This window comes from Mustelus asterias, chromosome 5 (assembly GCF_964213995.1).
Source record: "Mustelus asterias chromosome 5, sMusAst1.hap1.1, whole genome shotgun sequence".
NCBI classification, from domain to species: domain Eukaryota; kingdom Metazoa; phylum Chordata; class Chondrichthyes; order Carcharhiniformes; family Triakidae; genus Mustelus; species Mustelus asterias.
This window is the reverse complement of record NC_135805.1, coordinates 115,817,675-115,838,859: the sequence shown is the minus strand read 5'-3', so window position 1 is coordinate 115,838,859 and position 21,185 is coordinate 115,817,675. Positions and strand designations below refer to the sequence as shown.

Here is a 21,185-nt window from a genome sequence, read left to right as displayed (position 1 = left end):
TAGATTTAAATGTGGATGGCATGGTTGAGAAATTTGCACGTCACAAAAAATGGTCATGTAGTTGATAGCGAAGAGAATAATTGTCGACTCCAGAATGATTCAAATGATTTGGTTGAGCGAGCAGAGAATTGTCAAATGGAATTCAATTTGGAAAAGTGTGGTAAAGCAATTGGGGAGGGCAAATAAAACAAGGAAATAGTCAATAAATGGGACAATATTGTGAAGGGTTGAGGAAGTGAGAGACCTTGGAGTGCATGCCCACAGATCCCTAAAGTTGGTGAGATAGGTAGAAAGGGTGGTCAAGAAAGCATATGGAATGCTTTCCTTTATTGGGTGGGGTATTGAATACCAAAGCAGGGAGGTAACATTTCTGGTCATCACATCACAGGAAGCATATAATTGCTCTGGAAATAGTGCAGAGAAGATTTACAGACATGTTGCTGGGGCTTGAAAATTGCAGCTGGGAGGAATGATTGGATAGGCTAGGGTTGTTTTCCTTTGAATAGAGGAGGTAAAGGGTAACCTAACTGAGGTGTACAATATTATGAGGGGATGAGAGGTCAGTTACCACGGGGCAGAAATTTAAGGTGATTGGTAGAAGGATGAGAGGGGATGTGAGGAAAGTCTTTTTCACCCAAATCTGGAATTCACTGCCCAAGTTGGTGGTTGAGGCTGAAATGTACAATTCATTTAAAAGGTACCCAAATTTGCATCTGAAGTGTTGTTACCTGGAAGTCTACAGAGTAGGTGCTGGAAAATGGGATTAAAATGAGCAGCTAGTTTCTTTTTGCTCAGTTTTGGTTGGACATGATGGACTTAATGGCCTCTTTCTGCTCTGCAACTTTTCTATAGTTCTATCAGGTGCCATCATAGCTGACCCAAAGAAGAAGCACTGCTTATTTTAATGATGCTTGACATGCTAATCTATCTGATGGGCATTCTAGTGCATTTGGCTTCATTATATTTCTTATGAAAATGGGAATTGTAGTCTTTTATATATCCATACAAGAGCCAAATGCTTGACAGTTTCTGTGATCATGTTCCTTAAGCTTTATAAATAAGGCGAGAGTAAAGGTAAAGGAATTCAGGAAGTTCCACAGAAAAATGTGGCCTCTACGTATTCGGAGAACAAAATCTCATAGTATGCAAAACAAAGACAAAATATTGAAGGGATATCTAACCTGGGGATACTTACTTGGTTAAAGAATGTTTCAATTTGGTCGCAGAACAAATGTCAGACCTGTGAAATCCTGTTACTCAATACTTGCCCTAATTTGAAAGTATTTGGTTTAGTGTATATGGTGTATAATCAGCTAGCTTGTTTTGGCAATATCAGAATATTTAGTCTGAGATTCACAAACCACCCTTCCTCCGAGTGTTCTCCGAAAAACGAAGCAGACTCTAATTCATTGTGTATGTAATATTCCTGTCGGCTCTCAGAGTAAGAAATCTTTTATCATTTGCCATGAAGTACTAAAAGCTTTGCAAATTAAACAAAAAAGGGTACATGTGCTCCAATTTCATCATTTAATCACTGTAAGTTACAGTGGTCATTACAAATTCATATCATCATGCAAATGCATACATCCATTTTAAAAAGTGTCAGTTTTCTTATTGGTGTGAAATGAATTTTGGCATTTCTAAATATATGTCCATCTGCTTTGTCCCTGTTGTTTCAAATGTGAAAGTTGTTTTATTACATTCTTTTCCTAATAATTAATCTCACTTCAAGGGCTTTTATGTGAGAGTTAAGGCGCATTGCAAGTTACATTCAATTAATATGGCATGGCAGCTGGGATCAAGTGAATCCTTTGAAGAGTATAGGGGGTGTAGGAGTAGAGTTAAGAGAGAAATCAGGAGGGCAAAAAGGGGACACGAGATTGTTTCGGCAGATAAGGCAAAGGAAAATCCAAAGTGCTTCTACAAATACATAAAGGGCAAAAGAGTAACAAAGAAGAGAATAGGGCCTCTTAAGGCTCAACAAGGTCATCTATGTGCGGATCCACAAGAGATGGGTGAGATTCTAAATGAATATTTCTCATCACTATTTCCTGTTGAGAAAAGCATGGATGTTAGGGAACTTGGCGAAATAAATAGTGATGTCTTGAGGAGTGTACATATTACAGAGGAGGAGGTGCTGGAAGTCTTAAAGCGCATCAAGGTAGATAAATCCCCGGGACCTGATGAAGTGTATCCCAGGACATTGTGGGAGGCGAGGGAGGAAATTGCAGGTCCCCTAGCCGAGATATTTGAATCATCGATAGTCACGGCGAGGTGTCTGAAGATTGGAGAGTGGCAAATGTTGTGCCTTTGTTTAAAAAGGGCTGCAGGGAAAAGCCTGGGAACTACAGGCCAGTGAGCCTCACATCTGCGGTGGGTAAATTGTTGGAAGGTATTTTGAGAGACAGGATCTACAGGCATTTAGAGAACTAAGTACTGATTAGGGACAGTCAGCATGGCTTTGTGAGTGGAAAATCACGTCTCACAAATTTGATTGAGTTTTTTGAAGGAGTAACCAAGAAGGTAGATGAGGGCAGTGCAGTTGGTGTTGTCTACATGGACTTTAGCAAGGCCTTTGACAAGGTACCGCATGGTAGGTTGTTGCATGAGGTTAAATCTCACGGGATCCAGGGTGAGGTATCTAAATGGATACAAAACTGGCTTCTTGGCAGAAACCAGAGGGTGGTTGTAGAGAATTGTTTTTCAAACTGGAGGCCTATGACCAGTGGTGTGCCTCAGGGATCAGTGCTAGGCCCACTGTTATTTGTCATTTATATTAATGATTTGGATGAGAATATAGGAGGCATGGTTAGTAAGTTTGCAGATGACACTAAGATTGGTGGCATAGTGGACAGTGAAGAAAGTTATCTCCAATTGCAACGGGATCTTGATCAATTGGGCCAGTGGGCTGACGAATGGCAGATGGAGTTTAATTTAGACAAATGCGAGGTGATGCATTTTGGTAAATTGAACCAGGGCAGGACTTACTCAGTTAATGGTAGGGCGTTGGGGAGTGTTACAGAACAAAGAGATCTAGGGGTACATGTTCATAGCTCCTTGAAAGTGGAGTCACAGCTGGACAGAGTGGTGAAGAAGGCATTTGGCATGCTTGGTTTCATCGGTCAGAATATTGAATGCAGGAGTTGGAATGTCTTGTTGAAGTTGTACAAGACATTGGTAAGGCCACACTTGGAATACTGTGTGCAGTTCTGGTCACCCTATTATAGAAAGGATATTATAAACTAGAAAGAGTGCAGAAAAGATTTACTAGGATGCTACCGGGACTTGATGGATTGAGTTATAAGGAGAGGCTGGATAGACTGGGACTTTTTTTCTCTGGAGCGTAGGAGGCTGAGGGGTGATCTTAAAGAGGTCTATAAAATAATGAGGGGCACAGATCAGCGAGATAGTCAATATCTTTTCCCAAAGGTAGGGGAGTCTAAAACTAGAGGGCATAGGTTTAAGTTGAGAGGGGAGAGTTACAAAAGTGTCCAGAGGGTGGTGTGTGTCTGGAACAAGCTGCCAGAGGTAGCAGTAGAGGCGGGTACAATTTTATCTTTGAAAAAGCATTTAGATAGTTACCTGGGTACGATGGGTATAGAGGGATATGGGCCAAATGCGGGCAATTGGGATTAGCTCAAGGGTTTAAAAAAAAGGGCAGTATGGACAAGTTGGGTCGAAGGGCCTGTTTCCATGCTATAAACCTCTATGGCTATGACTCTAATATGATCCATTAAGACTCTTCTTTATGTCCCATGAGATAAATGATTTCTAATGTATGCAATGATGTGCTTCTTGGCAAATATCTAAATATGTTGATAGAAAGCAGGGAGTTAGGAAACCGCCTATGGAATAATCATGGGAATATAATTGGTCACTTCATATACACGAATATAATAGTTTGTAATGGAAATACAAGTGCAAAAGCTGAATGTATGACTTTAAAATTGGGATGATACATGATCTGGTTTCATATCACTCATCTTGCATTACCTAAGGACTACACTTCGTCTTGGCTTCCTTGATGCAATACCACAGAAGATCGATCAGTAATTTATTTAAAATCTCACATCTTTATGCACTTCCTGTCAGCTTTTCTCATTATTAATTTCAACAGCCACATGGAAACATCCAATATAATTTTGTCATGATATAATTTTACCTTACCCCAGTCAGTAGTGCTTTATAGCCACTGTTGTCTGAATGTAAGTGTAATATGCTTATATCGGCCATTCCCAGCATAAGTACAAATACAGGAATATATCGTATTTTAATGATGAATACATCATAGAAAGTTAAAAGTAAGGACAGAATGTATAACTTTAAAATAGGCACTCAATTTCATATGCATGTTGTCATCAATTATTCCCTACCTCTATCCTTCAGGTGCCTGAAGGATATACCTGCACTTAACTAATCTTGTGAAACATCATGTGAGATTAAGTACATTTACATGACCATTTTTATAACAATGTCAATGTGAAGCAAGGTGTTACAGTTATTTCTCTTTCAGTTCTTTTTAAAGAGTTGAGGCTTCCTATTAACAAATGTCCATGATTGATACACCGCCAAAATTCACAGGCCATTGAGTTCTGAAAAACTCAAATCTATTTGTCAATTATCAAGAGTCCGCCACACAAACCACTCCAAAATATCACCCTCTGACAATGCAGCCATGTGGTGAGCACACTCTTGCTTTAGAAAATGGTTTCTAAAACAAGCACATTTTACAAACACTAAACTGTTTTGTGGGTAAAGTGGGTAAATGGGTGAAGTGGGTAAACTATAATAGAAACTCAAAGCCCACGTATCTGTGGTGATTTCACTGATCTCAGATACAGACATTATGCAACAGGGGGGATGATTGCTACAGGTTACAGTGAAGAAACTGTGGTTATAGGGATCATTTTAGGAGCACCACAGATACAACAACTACACTGGATAAGTGCAGGAGTGAAATATTAACTTATGTGGGAATTATACAGCAGCTAAGCCTGACATAAGCAGTGAGGTAAGTCACTGAGGTAAGTTTTTGGAGCACTCAGAATTGTTCACTGCAGATTTAAACCAATAGAATTTCTGAGATCGAGTGTGTGAGGAAAATGTATTGGATTTTTGAAAGGTATTTAATAAAGTTCCTTGTTTCAGACTTTAAAATAGATAGGGCTTAAGAGTTTAGATGCTAGATTGGAAACTGTTTGCCAATAGCCAACAGACAGTCTCTGGTTGGAGAGGAGGAACTGGTGGAGTTCTGCATGTCTGTTCTTTTCATACTATTAACTAATAAAATGGAGGACAGAGTGCATATAATATTGCTGATGACTCCGAACCATATTTTATTGTTAAATGTGATAAGAGGCTGCTGAGAAATGCAATCACTGTACACCATCATAAAGATTCATCATCCAAGATTGGGGAAGGGAGTAAGATCAAATTCACATGAGTTCTTCCACAAGTAAAGCTTGAAGTGGTAGAAAGGCCAAGTGGCCTGAATTACAAAAAAAAACGGCTTCATCGGTTCCAATGAGAAGAATGACAGGAAAAGCTGTCAGTGATCCCCTCCCCACCCCACCGTTGGTCCATCCTTTGACCTGGGATGATACTTCATGGAAATGAAACTCGGTTGGGGAGGGTGATTCAAAATACAGTGTAGCAGCAGATCAGACAGCGCTGGCTCACTATCAGGAGAACTTTGCAAGGTTTTCAGATCACTGGAAAGTGAACCAAGCTCCAATGAGCTTTGGTGTAACGGACAACAGAACTGTGCACCATCAAAGGTAACAGTTAATGTCGGTGCTAATGCAGTAAAGTCAGTCCATTTACTGTCAGTTACATGGTTGATGTTGGTAAGTTGAAGTTACTTTCAGACAGGAAAAAAAAGATAGTGTGGGGTAAAACTCAAAAGGTCAGCCAATTGAAGAGCTGATGCTGTCATGGATTGAGGAGGTGTGGTGCACTTGGCATCAGATTGAACGGGAGGCCATTACCTTGGCAGTGTTATACAGTGAACAAATACAACAGCTCGGATAGTTAAGAGGTTTAACTGCTTCTTTTAGTCACACGATGTAACAGCTGGGAGGATATTCAATAATGCTGTCAGAAAGCTGTGGGGAATAAACAAGTATAGACGACGATGGAAACACTGAAAATGTCAGGCATCATCTATGGAGAAACAGACGAGAGGAGGCTGACATTTTTAGACATTCCCCAGTATCATTTTGCTTATGGAACGTCTGAAGATCTGCAAACATTCATTGCAAAGAGTGTTAGCTGCTGCAGCTAAGCAGCAAATTAATTGTCTTGCTTTGTAGTCCGTACTTTGAATAACGATACAGCATTCAGAAGCTGGGTTCACAAAGAAACTGAATCAAGTGAAAAAGACTGTTTCGATGAATTTTCTAAAGACTGCAGTCACTGATGAGGAGTTCTCAGGGTTTGTCTTGTTGGGTGACTAGGCAATAAAAGCTATTGATTACATAGTCTATATACTTTTGCTTTTCTAATTTCTTTTTATGATAACCTCCAGGACTTGCATGGGAATCACTGATTGACCTCCCTGTCGGACTTGTTAAATACGTGCTCCCTGGGGATTGGTAATTATGATGTGGAGATGCCGGCATTGGACTGGGGTAAACACAGTAAGAAGTTTAACAACACCAGGTTAAAGTCCAACAGGTTTATTTGGTAGCAAAAGCCACACAAGCTTTCGGAACTCCAAGCTCCTTCTTCAGGTGAGTGGGAATTCTGTTCACAAACAGCCCTGTTTGTGAACAGAATTCCCACTCGCCTGAAGAAGGGGCTTGGAGCTCCGAAAGCTTGTGTGGCTTTTGCTACCAAATAAACCTGTTGGACTTTAACCTCGTGTTGTTAAACTTCTTACTGTGATTGGTAATTAACCAGCCAGGTGGAGCTTGTTCACCGAGCCCTGTATAAAGCAGGCCCCTGAGTGGGTCCATTATTGCATTGTCATGGTTGAGACCTGTTTGTGTTCACCACAGGCTTGTGGTTTTGCTTTACTTCATTTTGTGCAATAAAGCACTGCTCCTTTACAGCCGACTCCTGGAGTATTTATACTTTTCTTATCAGTTGCTGCATGTATGACAGTAATGTACCTATTTATAGTAGTCAGCCTGGAAGTATAAATCACTTCGGAAAATCTTAAGTTAAATACATGTTGATCATACTTGTTTTTTGGATTTTACCTGTGATAATTAAACATTGTACAACATGTCATCTAGTTGAAAAATTATATTCATCACCAACTATCGGTTCTTTTCCTTGCACCGCAGTTCCTCATGCAACTTCTCTTCAATGTACTGTAAAGTTATGGCACAGTGCAGCAAAAATTGAATTTAAAATACACTAGCAAACTATGTGTGGATTTACAATATTGTGCAGTATTATGTATGATACCAATCATGTGAAAGCTAGATAGATTACACTTAATAAACCTTTATTGCAACCAGTTTCTTACTTGTTATGAAGTAAACAATGGGATTGGAAATCTTTTGGTGGAAATTAAAGCTCAAACATCAAGCAAGCACCATTGGATAGGAAACTGGAATGTAGTGCACCTGGTTGCTTAAGTGAGATTCAAGGTGTTGTGATATGATGTGCATGTACCTTTAATGAGGCACATTTTAAACTGTTATTAATTTTTACTACCTTGACAGGATGTGATGTGATGGGTTAGTCCCAAGACTTGTAGTCACTGTACAAGCAGCAGCAGTTGAGGTCAGATATTTATCGAGAGTCTCCCAGTTAACAGTACCAATCTTGTCTTTAAATAAAGAAGTCACATTATTGTTTCACCAATCCTTATGTTTGATTGGTAGGTTTATGTTGAAAACAAACTTAACACAAGGCTCAGAAATATTCTGAAGTAAATGTTTCATTGGAGAAGGGGTGTTCCTGGAGTGTCTTGGATCGTCATTAGTGGCATGGTTGTTGGATGACAAGTGAAATGACACCCCAACTAACTGACCCACTTGTGTTTCAAATGACAATAACTAACAATTGGTGTTAGCTGTATACAATTCAAGTACAGAGTAGTGATATTGATCTCAGGTCCAATACTCAATCTGTTTGTTATTAAATAATCAATGCTTGCATTCAGTAAATTAGTTTGGTTGTGAATCTGGCAAACTACAGACCCTAATATATCGTAACCACACTTGGCTTGTGATGAAGAAATAATCAGACAGTGCAAACAATTTGAAATAGAAATCTGATACGAGAACAGTCTGATGTTCAGACTTTGCAATTGCTGACAGAACTGTAAATTTTGACAAGTTTATTTTGAAAAGAATAGAAGTACTTACCAGATTCTGCTGACAAAGCCAGTAAAACTGTTGGAATTTCTGAGACATAAGAAGCTGAGCACTGCCCACTGCACTCCGAATTTTCCCTAAAGCTGAAGATGAAATAAAAAACAACATGTTAAGCCACTGAACCCCCTTTCCAGTGAGGTTTAAATTATTTTTTTCCTTAGCTTGCGGGATGACGAATTAATGATTTTTTTGCTGCTCCATCAGAGCATCAACTTGATTTCGTGCTTTACAATGCACAATAAACTATTTGGAGTAAGAACCGCGGTCTAGCGTTATAATTAATACCTTATTTCACTCTTTGACTGACCACAACAATGTATAAAATGTGCGTGAACCCATGGTGTTTTTAATGTAATTCATCTCTCTTGTTGTGTCTTCCTTTGATTCTCCTGTAGCTAATCCCAGATAAAGTTTTTGGCAAGTTTCTGCCTTTTCATAGCTGATCATTATCCAGTTCTCAATGAAAACAAACCACTTCAAAAGGTGTAGCAAATATTACCTCACAGCTGTGCCACAAATTATGCTGGAAATTAATTAAAAATTTGTTCCATTATTTCGCATGCATTGACAATTTGCGTGTCATGTACGAAACAAAGGACAAAGGAATAATAAATGTTATTTCAAAATTAGACTTCACAAAGCTGTAGGTATGTCTGATAGAGCAGCATTTAATTCATTTCCAAGCCTATGCTTCTTCATAGACAGGATGTTGGACAATATTCCTGCTACAAGCAGCTGCAAGAATTTCTTAATTACAGACTAATCAGGTTACACAAATAGGCAGAACATTTCAAATTTAAATCATCTATTCATCTTCAAAACTTTGCATTCTCTTTCACAAGTTTATTTTGAAAAAAAAACACACATTACAATCATATAATTCATTAAAGTTTAGTTATCAACAACATCTACCAATTCAATCCCATTGCGAATGATTTTCCTGCAATTTTTCTAACTTATTCATCTCTTAAAACCAGTTGGTGTCGCCCTCTTTAAGTTTTAGAAATTTTTGCTTTAAATATAAGGAATTTTTCCTGTACATTATATTATTGACCACTGCCATATAATGCAAGAATTTAGAATAATTGAATATTACTAGAGAGAAAGCAGCCAACTGGACCATCAGGTCTGTGCTGGTATCCATCATATGAGCCACCTAGCATAATCCGAATCCTTCACTTGCACCCAATATCTATTAATAAACATATCTTTTCAAACACTTATCTAATTTGAATATCTAATTCAAATACCTTATAAACTCCACAAAACCAATGGCTTGCAGCTGACAATTACACCTTCTTCTTGGACCTAAAACCTGGCTTTAAATAAACAATGGTGACCTGGTTACCATGGAGACAGGGCCCCTGGTTGAGACTTGTTGAAAGTAAGGGGCAAGTTAAAGCACCTTAGCACAAATGGGAGATAGAGTTCTTGATCTCTATAGAGGCAGTCGGCCTGGCACATTTGGGGAAGAAAATTCACTATCGGTGTGGTAATGCCAAGCTGGGAAAAACAATGGTTTTCAGGTTAATCACCAAGCAGAGTGCTGGTGAGCGGAAAGAAATGAATGAAGTTTGTGGAGAGTCAAAGAACATGGCATCACCAGACGGTACCTTGCTACTGGAAGTCCACTTGAGTATGCTCAGAAGATGGAGTGCAGAGGAATTTGTTTAAAAGGACACTTGGAGATTCACCGTAGGTGGGGGGCAGGTAGAAGAGATCCTGTTAAAGCAGGAGGAACTTGGGACTTGGAAATGTAATGCTACGGAGGCAATTCTCCCCCAAAAATTCTAAGTGTTGAATTTGTGTAAAAACTGGAGTAAATCACGCTTTTTTTTTCAGCAGGAGTTTAAAAATTAATCTCCCACACTCTGTGCATGCTGAATGCACTAGCGAGATCCACGTCAAAAACCAGTGGGTGGGGCCAATTGCTGCTGGAGAGTCTGGCAGCATAGCGTTGAGTGGGCCACTGCGCATGGCCGATCTGTCAACGCCGAGATCGGCGCCTGTGCAGTGGCCCCTGTTTGCCGGCCTCCCGTGTGATCCCCCATGGTCCAATCGCAGGTCTCCCAGACATGTCAAGGGCAGCCTCAAGTCTCTCCCATCCCCCCCCCCCCGCCCTCCCACCACCGGCAGCCTTGATCTCCCGTCCCCACCCCCCCATTTCCCCCCCACACTGACAGTCCCAAACTCCGCTCGCCGTAGTCCTAACACCCCAAGCAGGCTACCCCGCTGCCCACCCGGTTGGCAGCCCCGATCGTTGGCCTTCCTCCCTCCCCCACCAATCCCGACTGCAGAGTGGCAGCGGGACCCACCACCCCCACCGATCATCCCCCAGAGGCTCTGCCCCATCAGGCCCCACCCCCCAATTGGCCTTTCCCCCTTGACGCTGCCCAATGGCTGGCGAGTAGTGCCAATGTGCCCTCTGGGCATTGGCACTTTTCCCTTTGGACAGTGCCAGGGTGCCCAGGCTGGCACTGCCAAGGTGCCAATGCCCAGCAGGCACCCCCCTCGGCAGCCGACTCTCTGGGGGGGGCCTCAACTGCCCCCCCTTCACTCCAGCGGGGTCAGGCCAGTGGGAATCTACTGTAAACCCCACTGGAGTCTAATACTCCTGGCAGGGTGGAGAGGCTAACGGGCTCAGAGATTTCAGTCCGGGGCCCGCTAATTGCATTCGAATAACATTAAAATTAGGGGCTGCATAAAAAATTATTCAATTCTGCACCAATTTCTGGCGTGGAGCTGATGGTGTCAGAAATCCAGCACTGGGAGATGTGCTCAGGGCCAGACGCCCAGCGCGGATTGTGCAAATCAGGTGCCGCTTGAATCCCCCGGCCCACTGCACTAAAAAATCAGCGCAATGGGGTGGGAGAATTGCCCCTACATTTCTTTTGAGGGTGTGGTGACATGTATAAATGTGGGGTTTTTGGTTGTGTTAAGAAGTTAATAGGGAATACCTTTTCTGTAGTTTAGTGTGTTGCCTACTTAGTAATGTTTAATCATTGTTGATTTTAGTTTGTTACAGTAAAAGTTTTAAAACACAAAATCTTGTTGCATGATCTTTTGAGTTGGTCACTGGGAACATCTATTTTGAAAAGTGATTGGTTTCTACGGGGATTGTAACAGTCACGGTATAAAGATTTTCTTCCAACCTTCCTCTTGAATCTTTTCGTCATCATCTTAAATTTGTACCATCCGTGTCTCCCTGACTAATGGAAGCACTCCAATATTATTTGACTTATCATAGCTTTTCATTACCTTTGGACATCAATGAGGTCACCAATTCAGTTCCAGTGGAAAAAAAACCTTAATCTCTCAAATATCTCTTCTAACGGAAAATTCTCATCCCTGGTAACATGACAATGCTTTAATACCTTTCTTATTGTGATATGGCACACAATGTTCCAGCTGCAGTAAGGTCTTATATAGTTCCAAATTACTTCCTTGTTTTCTAATTTTAGAGCTATAGATACAAAACTAAGTTTTCTCTTTCCTTTTCAGTTCTTATGAAGAACCTAACTATGTTGTGGTCACTGTTAATCTCGCTGCTAGGATACTTATTATTCCCTCTCCATTATCTAAGGCCAAGACAATTGCCATGCAAATCTTATTTAGAAGCCTCAAGGTGGGGTTCCCCAGTGCTTCTTTAGGATATTCCCCAGATATGAAGCTCTGGAGCTCAGAAGTTAAGGCACATTGACCAAGGAAACGCCTGGCAAAAAGAAAGCTTTCTCTGTCCCATCATTAATATTTCTCTATCCCAGCATTTTTGGAAAAGTAATATCTTACAATTCTTCCTTATCACGAGCTCATGATCTATAGACGTCCTCAGGCAATGTGACCAATTCCTTGCCATTCTTTGGTTTAATGCAAAGAGATTTTGTTTGAACTACTTTTAAATATTTATATGAAGTAAAGATCACGTAGCCTAAATTAATTGCTTAGAAGATGAATGGTGCGCCAGTGAAAATAATTTAAGCAGAAACTGGATAAGGTACAGGTTAAATACAGAAAAATTGGGATGAAAGGCAATGCGCTAAAGCTGGAGATCCATTTGTAAATTGAGAGAAGTTACAGTTTCAATTAATTTATAAAAGAATATCAGTAAATAGTATAACAGACAGAAAGAAAGCAAAAAGGCAGACTAAGAAGGTTAAGAGAAATAATGAAATAGACTAGCAACGAATACAAAGGGAAACATCCTAAAGATTAAGGGAATATCTTAAAGATTTGTTAAGTACGAGAGATGAACTGACTCATGATAAACTAAATGAACGGCGCAACTTGTATTTTATAGTGAAAGACTAGCAGAGAAGCTTCAAAAGTGTTTAGTCTTGGTGCTTATATAGGAAGTTGAAAGGAGTAACAGAGTAAATACAGGAGTTGGTATTAGAAATAAACACTCAAATGGGTAATGCATTAAACAAGTTATTGAGAGTAAAATAGGAAATTCACCAGATCAGATAGGATGAAGTTCAGAACATTGCAGATGAGGAGATAACAGAGGCACTGATAAATATGCCCCATTAATCTTTTGAATTCGGAATCTGTCACAGGATTGAATGGTGGTGAACATTGGTTATACCTTGTTTGTGGATGAACTTCTAGAGTCTGTAGTACTAGATAACATTAGTGAACTCTTAGAATTGCAAAGAATGTGATTGATTAATTGAATTTTTGAGTCCAAAGATGTGTAGGTTAGGTGGATTAGTCAAGGTAAATACATGGGGTTATGGGGATAGGGCCGGGGATGGGCCTGGGTAATATGTTCCTTCAGAGAGTCAATGCATACTCGATGGGCTGAATGGCCTCCTTCTGCACTGTAGTGGTTCTATGGTATGAGTCTATGGTACAGTGCAGCCTCGTTTTAACGCGATGGTTGGGGTCCATAAAATGTTATCGCAAATGTTATCGGGGTCGCGCTAAATCACTAAACCGGAAATAGCAAAAAAGAGAGTCCATCGCGTGATCGCGTCATATCCGATTTCGCGCTAAATCGGGGCGTGTAAAATCGGGGTTCCACTGTATATCACAGTGCATAAATTAAGGGAACATGGTGACTTTTTTATATAATAGAGTTTTTAAGTAGTACCACTTCCAATTTTCTCTATCTTATTTCCCTATCCATCCTCAAAGTGCTAGAACTGTAGAATCCTGCACATCCTGACCCAATTTGAGGCATGTTTCATGAAAAATTACACAGATTCTTGAGAAGAAAACAAAAACTGGTATTCTTACTTTCTTCCGACAGATCATTCTCCTCTGCTTCTCTCTCCATCTGCTTACACCATCCTTCCATCCTCTTTGTTTCGGCATGCAGCAGCTTCATGAACCATTGTCCATCCCGTCGACAAGGGGACATTCGGCCAGCTTCCACAGGTTGATGGGTAGATTCCAGCCATGGATCCGGTGGTGGGAAATTGGATGTGTCAATGGGTGTTCGATAATCCTCTCTGTAGCCCAGTGGGCCCTGTGTGCGCACAGTTCTGAGTGCAGTGTATTGGGTAGGGGTACTGGGCTCAGAGTGACGCTGGAAAGAGGAACCAAACTGAAGTGCCTTATCCTCCATGGCAACTGGACTAGGAAATCCTTCTAGTTCAAGGTCAGCCTGCACACTGGCTGTCACGCTGTTTGAACGCTTAAATCGCCCACGTCTGGAAAACAGAATGACCACATAAGCTACAAAATAAATAGAGGAAATAATTTTATTCTTCTGGCACCTGATATAGTATAAATGGATCTACTGGATTTGAAAATCCGACTTCTTACATTAGAATGTTGCACCTCATTACAATTAGAATTTACCACTTGATTTACACAATTTTATTCGGTGCTTAGGGAGGGAATTCCAGGGGTTAGGACTGAGGCAGCTGAAGGTTCAGAATTATAGAGTGCAGAAGGAGGCCATTTTGAATGATCTCAAGTTTTATGGAGGGTGCAAGGTAAAATGCCAGCCTGGTAATAGCTGGGTCTGGAGTAACAAAGGCGTGGGTGAGGGATTCAGGTGCATGTTCAGTTGCCAGTGACAGAACAATTAAAATAGGGATATGCTTAATACCACATATTTGCATAATTGCATTGGAAAATCGCAAAGAACTAGAAAGGTTGTGGGACTGGAGGAGGTTACAGAGAAAGGAAGTGGGGAGGCCATGGGCAGATTTGGAACAAAGACAAGAATTTTAAAATTGAGGCATTGCTGCACCAGGAGCCAAATGTAAATCAGTGAACAAACTATAAATGGAACTGATGCAAGTCAAGATCCAGGCAGAATTTTGAATGATCTCAAGTTTTATGGAGGGTGCAAGGTGGAATGCTGGCCAGGAAATAGATGGGTCTAGAATAACAGAGGCACGGGTGAGGGATTCAGCTGCCGAAAAGCTGAGGTAGGGGTGGAGATGGGCAATGTTACAGAAGGGGAAGTAGTCGGTCTTGGTGATAGAGTGGACCTAGGGTCAGAAGCTTAGCTCGACGGACAACGAGATTGTGAACAGTCTGCTTCAGCCTCAGTGGCTCTTTCTTCCCCTCTATTTCTTCCATTCGTCTCGCGTGTATACAGTGAACAACATCTGCTTCGGTGATGTAATTGAGTTTGACTCAATATGGCAAATAACCCGTGAAACAAAAAAGCACTGACCATAACTTCTTAATTGAGAATCTTTCCCGATCAGCATGAGGCTGTATTAATGCTGTAATGAAACACAACTGGGAATTAACTAGCTCCCATTTACATTTCCTTGCTAATTCTCCTTAGCAACTGAGTCTTTTTTCCCAGATGTTTACCATGTTGTTTGTTTAAATAAAAACTAGATTGCTTAATTTGCAGCAACACTAATTTCTTGCTTGAATTACCGTTTTTCATCTTCAACCTGCACTCCCACCGAGTGGTACTCCCGAAGGCCTCTGCTGTCTGTATCTGAGTCTGTTGCAGTCTCCACGGCATCCACCTGGCCAAATAAACACAGTCAGATTGCAAAAGTGATAGAATCGGGACAGTTGCAGCAGAGAGAAAATTCATTCAGGCCATCATGCTCATCAATACTAGCTCATTAAATGGGGCTACCTACTCTCATCCCTATTCTCTAAACCTTTATACATTCCTCTTCAAATACTATCCAATTCCAGTTTAAATAATCTCATCAACTCTGCTTCAACAGTCACACTACTAAAACATTCCATGTTCTAATAACCTTCAGTGTCAAACAAACAAAGCTAACCTTGCCTTCAATCTTCTCATAATAATCTCCCAATTAATGCCCCCTTGCCACTAATTCTTCCTGAGTTTTCCCAAGCTTCCAAATTTATCAGCAAACTGTATTATATCCCTGAACCAGATCACAGAATCCCGACAGTGCAGCAGGAGGCCATTCAGCCCATTTAGCCTGCACCGACAACAATCCTGTGACACATGGCTAATCTTCCACGTCAGTCCAACTCATTACACAGGAAATGGAAGAACTCCCAGCACAGATCCCAGCTGCACTGTCACTATCCAAACAATTTCCAATTACTCAACTCTTTGCTTCCAATCATTTGGACACCTTTCCATCCAAGTAGCTTGAATTCAGGTCTCTGACTTTTGTTTCAGTGGACTTCATGAGTGAACATCTAAGGCACTGAACTGCCCATTGAAGTGGCCTAGCAAGTCACTCAGTTGTATCTAAACCACTGTGAGGATCCATCATTCACATGGACTGCAATGGTTCAAAAAATGACATACCACCTTTCCAAGGGCAATTAGAGATAGATAATACCTGCTTGCCATTTCAACAACAGCCACCTCCCATGAATTAATAGAGAATAATACCATGGACCCTTTAAAGGTCAGATATAAGGGTTGCATCCATATTCCCATTCAGTTTACATATGTTTCATGCAGCTGATGATAACATATCTTGGTGTTCAGATTTGGGATTAATCCACCAGCACAACAAACACCCATTTTCAAACCTTCAACCTAACAAAATTCAAACAGGGCAAACTAGTACATCCAGAATATAAGCACAAAGAGCAGTTACATTGTCAGGGCTTGAGACACCTTTGCTTTATCACCATGCAACTTCATTGTTATCTTATCTTATGCGGTGGCACAGTGGTTAGCACTGCTGCCTCACAGCACCAGGGACCCAGGATCAATTCCAGCCTCGGATGACTGTCTGTGCGGAGTTTGCATGTTCTCCCCGTTACTGTGTGGGTTTCCACTCCGGTTTCCTCCCATGCTCCAAAGATATGCAGGTTAGGATGATTGGCCATGTGTCACGGGATTAGCAGGGTAAATACGTGGGGTTACAGAGATAGGACCTGGGTGGGATTGTTGCTGAATGACCCCCTGCTGCACTGTAAGGATTCTATGATCTGGTTCATGAATATAATATCCATCACATTTAATCTATGTAATATGGTTTCTTCAAAAAACTCAACCAATCAATCAAAACCTTCTCTTCACAAATCCATGCTCACTATTTTTAATTAGCCCATGCATGCCCTAGGGTTCACTAATATCATCCACTAATATGGATCCTGGAGATTCATCTACAGACCAGGTAATCTAACTGGTCTATAATTTTTGGCTATTACTTTCCTATGCCTTGAGTATGCTTTATAACATTACAACCACTCAGTCCTCAGACATTATCATTGCCTCTGTAGAATTTTGGAGAACAACGAAGAATGTCTCTGTTATTGCCTCCGCTGCAATTCATTCTAGTTGGGCCTGGTGACTTTTCAACTTTAAACTCTCAAATATCAAATATTAAGTCCCCGCTCCGAAGCTTAAAAAGATAATATAGATACTTCCCTTTTTGTTGGTTGTCAATCATCTTGCATTTACCCTCTTTGTCTTCTCAATCTGCCTTTTTGTTTTTTTTCTCTGTTTAGAATATGCCTCAGTGACTCTTTATTATTTCTTTTTAAACTAATTGCTGTCAACTTTTCATGTTACCCACAGATCTCGAGCTTTTGATGCATCTAATATAATCCGAGTTGACATGTCTTAAACTTCATCTATCTTTATTTTCCTTTGTGTCCATTGTTTGCATCCATTTGCCTTTTTGCCAAAAATAATTTAGCTGAGGTCCACTTTCATGGCATTGAAATGGGTTCATTTCAGTCCAAAATCTTTATTTCTGATTTCTCCTTGCGTGTATCTATTTTGAACAAACTCAGAAAATGCTGAGCATTTTTGACAAACCCATGCAACACAATTTGATTGCATTTAATGCACTGTCTCCTCACTTTGACATCATACATTCTCACTTCAGTATCGCACTGTTCCCATCTCTAATGTGCTTTCAAGTCAGAACACACTCCATCAGCAATTCAGACTTTGATAGTTAGGACTCTAATGCAGGAAAGTGATAGATATACAGTAACCCTATGTATGACAAGTAGAATCATAGAATCCCTATAGTGCAGAAAGAGCCCATTTGGCCCATTGGGTCTGCACCAACTCTCCCAACAGAGCATCTTACCCAGGCCAGGCCAGGTAACCCCCTAACTCCATGCATTTACCCCACTAATCCCCCTAACCTACACATCTTGGGACACTAAGGGGCAATTTAGCATGGTCAATCCACCTAACTGGCATATCTTTGGACTATGGAAGGAAACTGGAGCACGCGGAGAAAACCCATGCAGACATGGGGAGAAAGTGCAAACTCCACACAGACAGTAATGGCAAATAATAACAATTCACTACAAACTAGAAACTGGAAAACTATTTCCATGTTTCTAATTGTTCTTTTTTCATGAAAGCGCAAGAATTTTACAAACCAACCACCTGAAAAAGAAATCTAACTTTGAAAATGCTTTGGCATTTCAGCATTTCAAAATGATTATGTCGCTTCAGGTGACAATCCTAACCATTGAGTGAGCAAACGGAAGAAATGAGAAATGCTGGTATTACTGGATGTACAATCTGTGCCTTAGCAATTGGTGGACAGAGAGCAGGCTCCTGACCTGCTCTCTGTCTTCTCACCAAATCCTGTTGAGATTAAGAGGTACATAAAATTAAACCAGTGTGACAAAATTTGCAATTTTTCTTCTCTTCCTGTGGAGCTGCTGCAGCAACAGCACAGGTTTAGATGAATTATGAGTGGATGAGAAAAAACTAATGATAGTGAAAGAGGAAAAAAGTTAAAATAAATCTTATCTAAAAACACTAGTTAAATAATTACTGGCTGAAACATTATATAGAAGACACTAACTAAAGATTCCTATTATGCTCCATTTGATGGTAGATTCTGATTAAATGTGATTTTAGATTAACTTTTATTCCCTTCAGTTATTATATTGAATTTCATTTTTCTTATTCTGTGCCAATGTTTTTTTCTATGATGCATCTTACTATACACGCTGGTGTATATTTGAATAACAACTAATCTGCATGATTCATTCAGTACTATTTGCAGTAGTTGTGTCCAATATGCCACAGATAAGAAACATTAATGACAGGTTACCTGAATCCCAATGGAGGACCGCTGATTCTTCAGATACTGTTCTGCCTTTGTCACATCTAAGGTCAAGATGGCCTTGTCCCTGGTTAAAACCGTGCTGCTCTTGCTGTTATTGATAACATGATGCTGGGCAGCCGTAGACTCCAGTGCAATATTCACTGCCTTTGTACTGTCCAGGCTGTCCATCGAGTTATAAATGATCCTGCCTTCCTGGGGCCATGGGGAGCTCCGCTGACCCCGGCTCTCGTGATATGCATCCTGAGTTGATTCTGTACTGCTCTGAGCTGTCACTGAAATCACTGGTTTGGATGTAGTTCGTGGTGGTACAGGTGGCGGGGTCTTTTTATAATTAGTGCAAGTTACTGTGGTGAACAAAAAGAAGGGAGGTTATTGTATTGACCATAAAGCTCTCAAAGAAAAACACACCGAGTTTCAGGTTGGGGAAAGTTTGCCACAGAGCACTTGACAAATGAGCCGAGAAACTGGTTACATTATTGCCCAAGGCACTCCTGATAACTGGCCTGAGATCTCTACTGCATGAGAGTGGTGAGCTGCTGATGGCTGCTACACCATTTCGTGGCAGATCGTCAGTGAAGAAGATTTCAATGTCAGATAGGTCCCAGGTGAATTGGAAAACAATCAGACGGTAGGAAAACTGCATGGAGTGGGGAGCGATCGAAGGATTGAGAAGGTGGTGCTGAGGGAGGGTGGAACCAGGACAGGAGCAATTGGGAAAGTGGGCCTGCGGGGTTGGGAGGCCAATCAGCAATGGACTGCTCCTCCAGGCTTCACATGCTGGTAACTTTATAAAAATATACAGCCTCCAGCAGTCCCGTTGAAGATTGCTCATTGGGCTGCATGCAGATCTGTCCAGCACATTTCAATTTTGCAAACGGACCTCAATCAGTTGTTAAGGCCCCAATTTGCAATATGAAAAGACAAATGCCAGCTTCAGATACAGACACTCGTTGTCCCTTTTTTCTAGCACATAATAAACAGATGCCCACCCACCATATTGGATGTCTGGGCACCCGTTGTGCAACCGAAAAATAGGTGCCGTGCCATCGAATTTCTGGGCCAAAGATTTGACGTGCATTCTATTGAGAAAATAATTTTCCAACCAATAATATTCAACGTTCTGCAGTGTTACATTTGTTATAAATTCTTGGGTATGGTAACATCTCCAGGTCATCCCATGTCAAAAGATTGATTGGCTCAAACCAGTTAACCCAATCTCCAATTAACTAAATGTGACAGAATTAAACACTTCATTCCCAAGATAGGTTATTAATCAACTGCCGGCAAGAAACAAGGCCAACCAATTGTATTAATGGAACTTCCTTGGAATCTAGCAATATAGAAACAGCAAGCATCACAAAGCAAATCTAATTAAAGCGTTCGAGCGACTCTTTCAGTATTTTCCCCATCCTTTCTGGGTTAGCATATATACAACTCCAAGTGACAATAACAACATTTAAAATATGTTTCAAAAATTCTTAAATTAAAAGAAAACCACATTCACCTCCCTCGTAAAATTAGTAACCCAGACCTCCCATTTTTGCAGGGTGTCTTTTGATTCCTGGATTTCCCATTTGAGTTTGTGAAGAATGGAATCTTCACCATTCCCCCGTAACAGGCCAATGAATTTGATTGTGGTGCAGGGATAGGAGTGTTCAATGCTGGGAGGTCCTACTTTCCGGCCTCTATCAGGATGCAGTTTAAATGAAAGGGAAACAATCATGGTATTTTGCTCCACCAAGGCAGGAATTCATTAGGTTCCACACGCTAAACTTTGCACTCTTGTCTACCTCACATGAATCAGTTATTAGAATGCTTATATTTTCTATTAAAAACAACAGGACAGGAAAATATGAATCAGTGTCTTCAAAATGACTGTCAGAGATGCCGTCTAGACATCTTTCAGATAAGTTGAATTGAACGGAAGCACCATCTGCTTTCTCGGGTAGATATGAAAGAACCTGTGGTATATTTTGAAGAAGAGCAGTAGAGGTGTCCTGACCAATATTTATCCCTAAATCAACATCAGAAAAACAGATTACCTGGTTATTATCACATTGATGCTGAAGGGAATTTCTGTGTATGAATTAGCTGCCACATTTCTTACAATATGACCAAATTTTAAAAGTACGTCATTAGCTGCAAAGCACTTTGGGCCAGCATGTAATCATGAAAGGTGCTACATAAATGCAAGTATTTTTTTCTCTATTCTACCTTTTCTGGAAACCGTACAGTACATCACTCTGAGGAGTCACATTGCAAAGCACCTTATGAGGCGTAACCATGGGAGAACCATAAAAGATTTGGATTGTAGAAGGAGCTAACAATGAGTAGAAAATTAGACAGGTTGTTAGCTGAAAGTAACTATAAAACTCTCTTTCACAGA

The 21,185-nt window shown here is 40.6% G+C and overlaps 1 protein-coding gene across 1 annotated transcript in view; it reads right to left on the bottom strand.

Moving 5' to 3' along the window:
* Positions 1–21,185, bottom strand: part of dlgap2a (discs, large (Drosophila) homolog-associated protein 2a) — a 118,792-nt gene that overhangs the window by 7,547 nt on the left and 90,060 nt on the right. Inside the window, exons 6-9 of the mRNA XM_078213757.1 lie at positions 18,785–19,143; positions 15,180–15,274; positions 13,569–13,984; positions 8,322–8,413 (exon numbers count right to left, since the gene is read on the bottom strand). Coding sequence (XP_078069883.1) covers positions 8,322–8,413; positions 13,569–13,984; positions 15,180–15,274; positions 18,785–19,143 — 962 coding nt within the window. The remainder of the gene's footprint in view (positions 1–8,321; positions 8,414–13,568; positions 13,985–15,179; positions 15,275–18,784; positions 19,144–21,185) is intronic.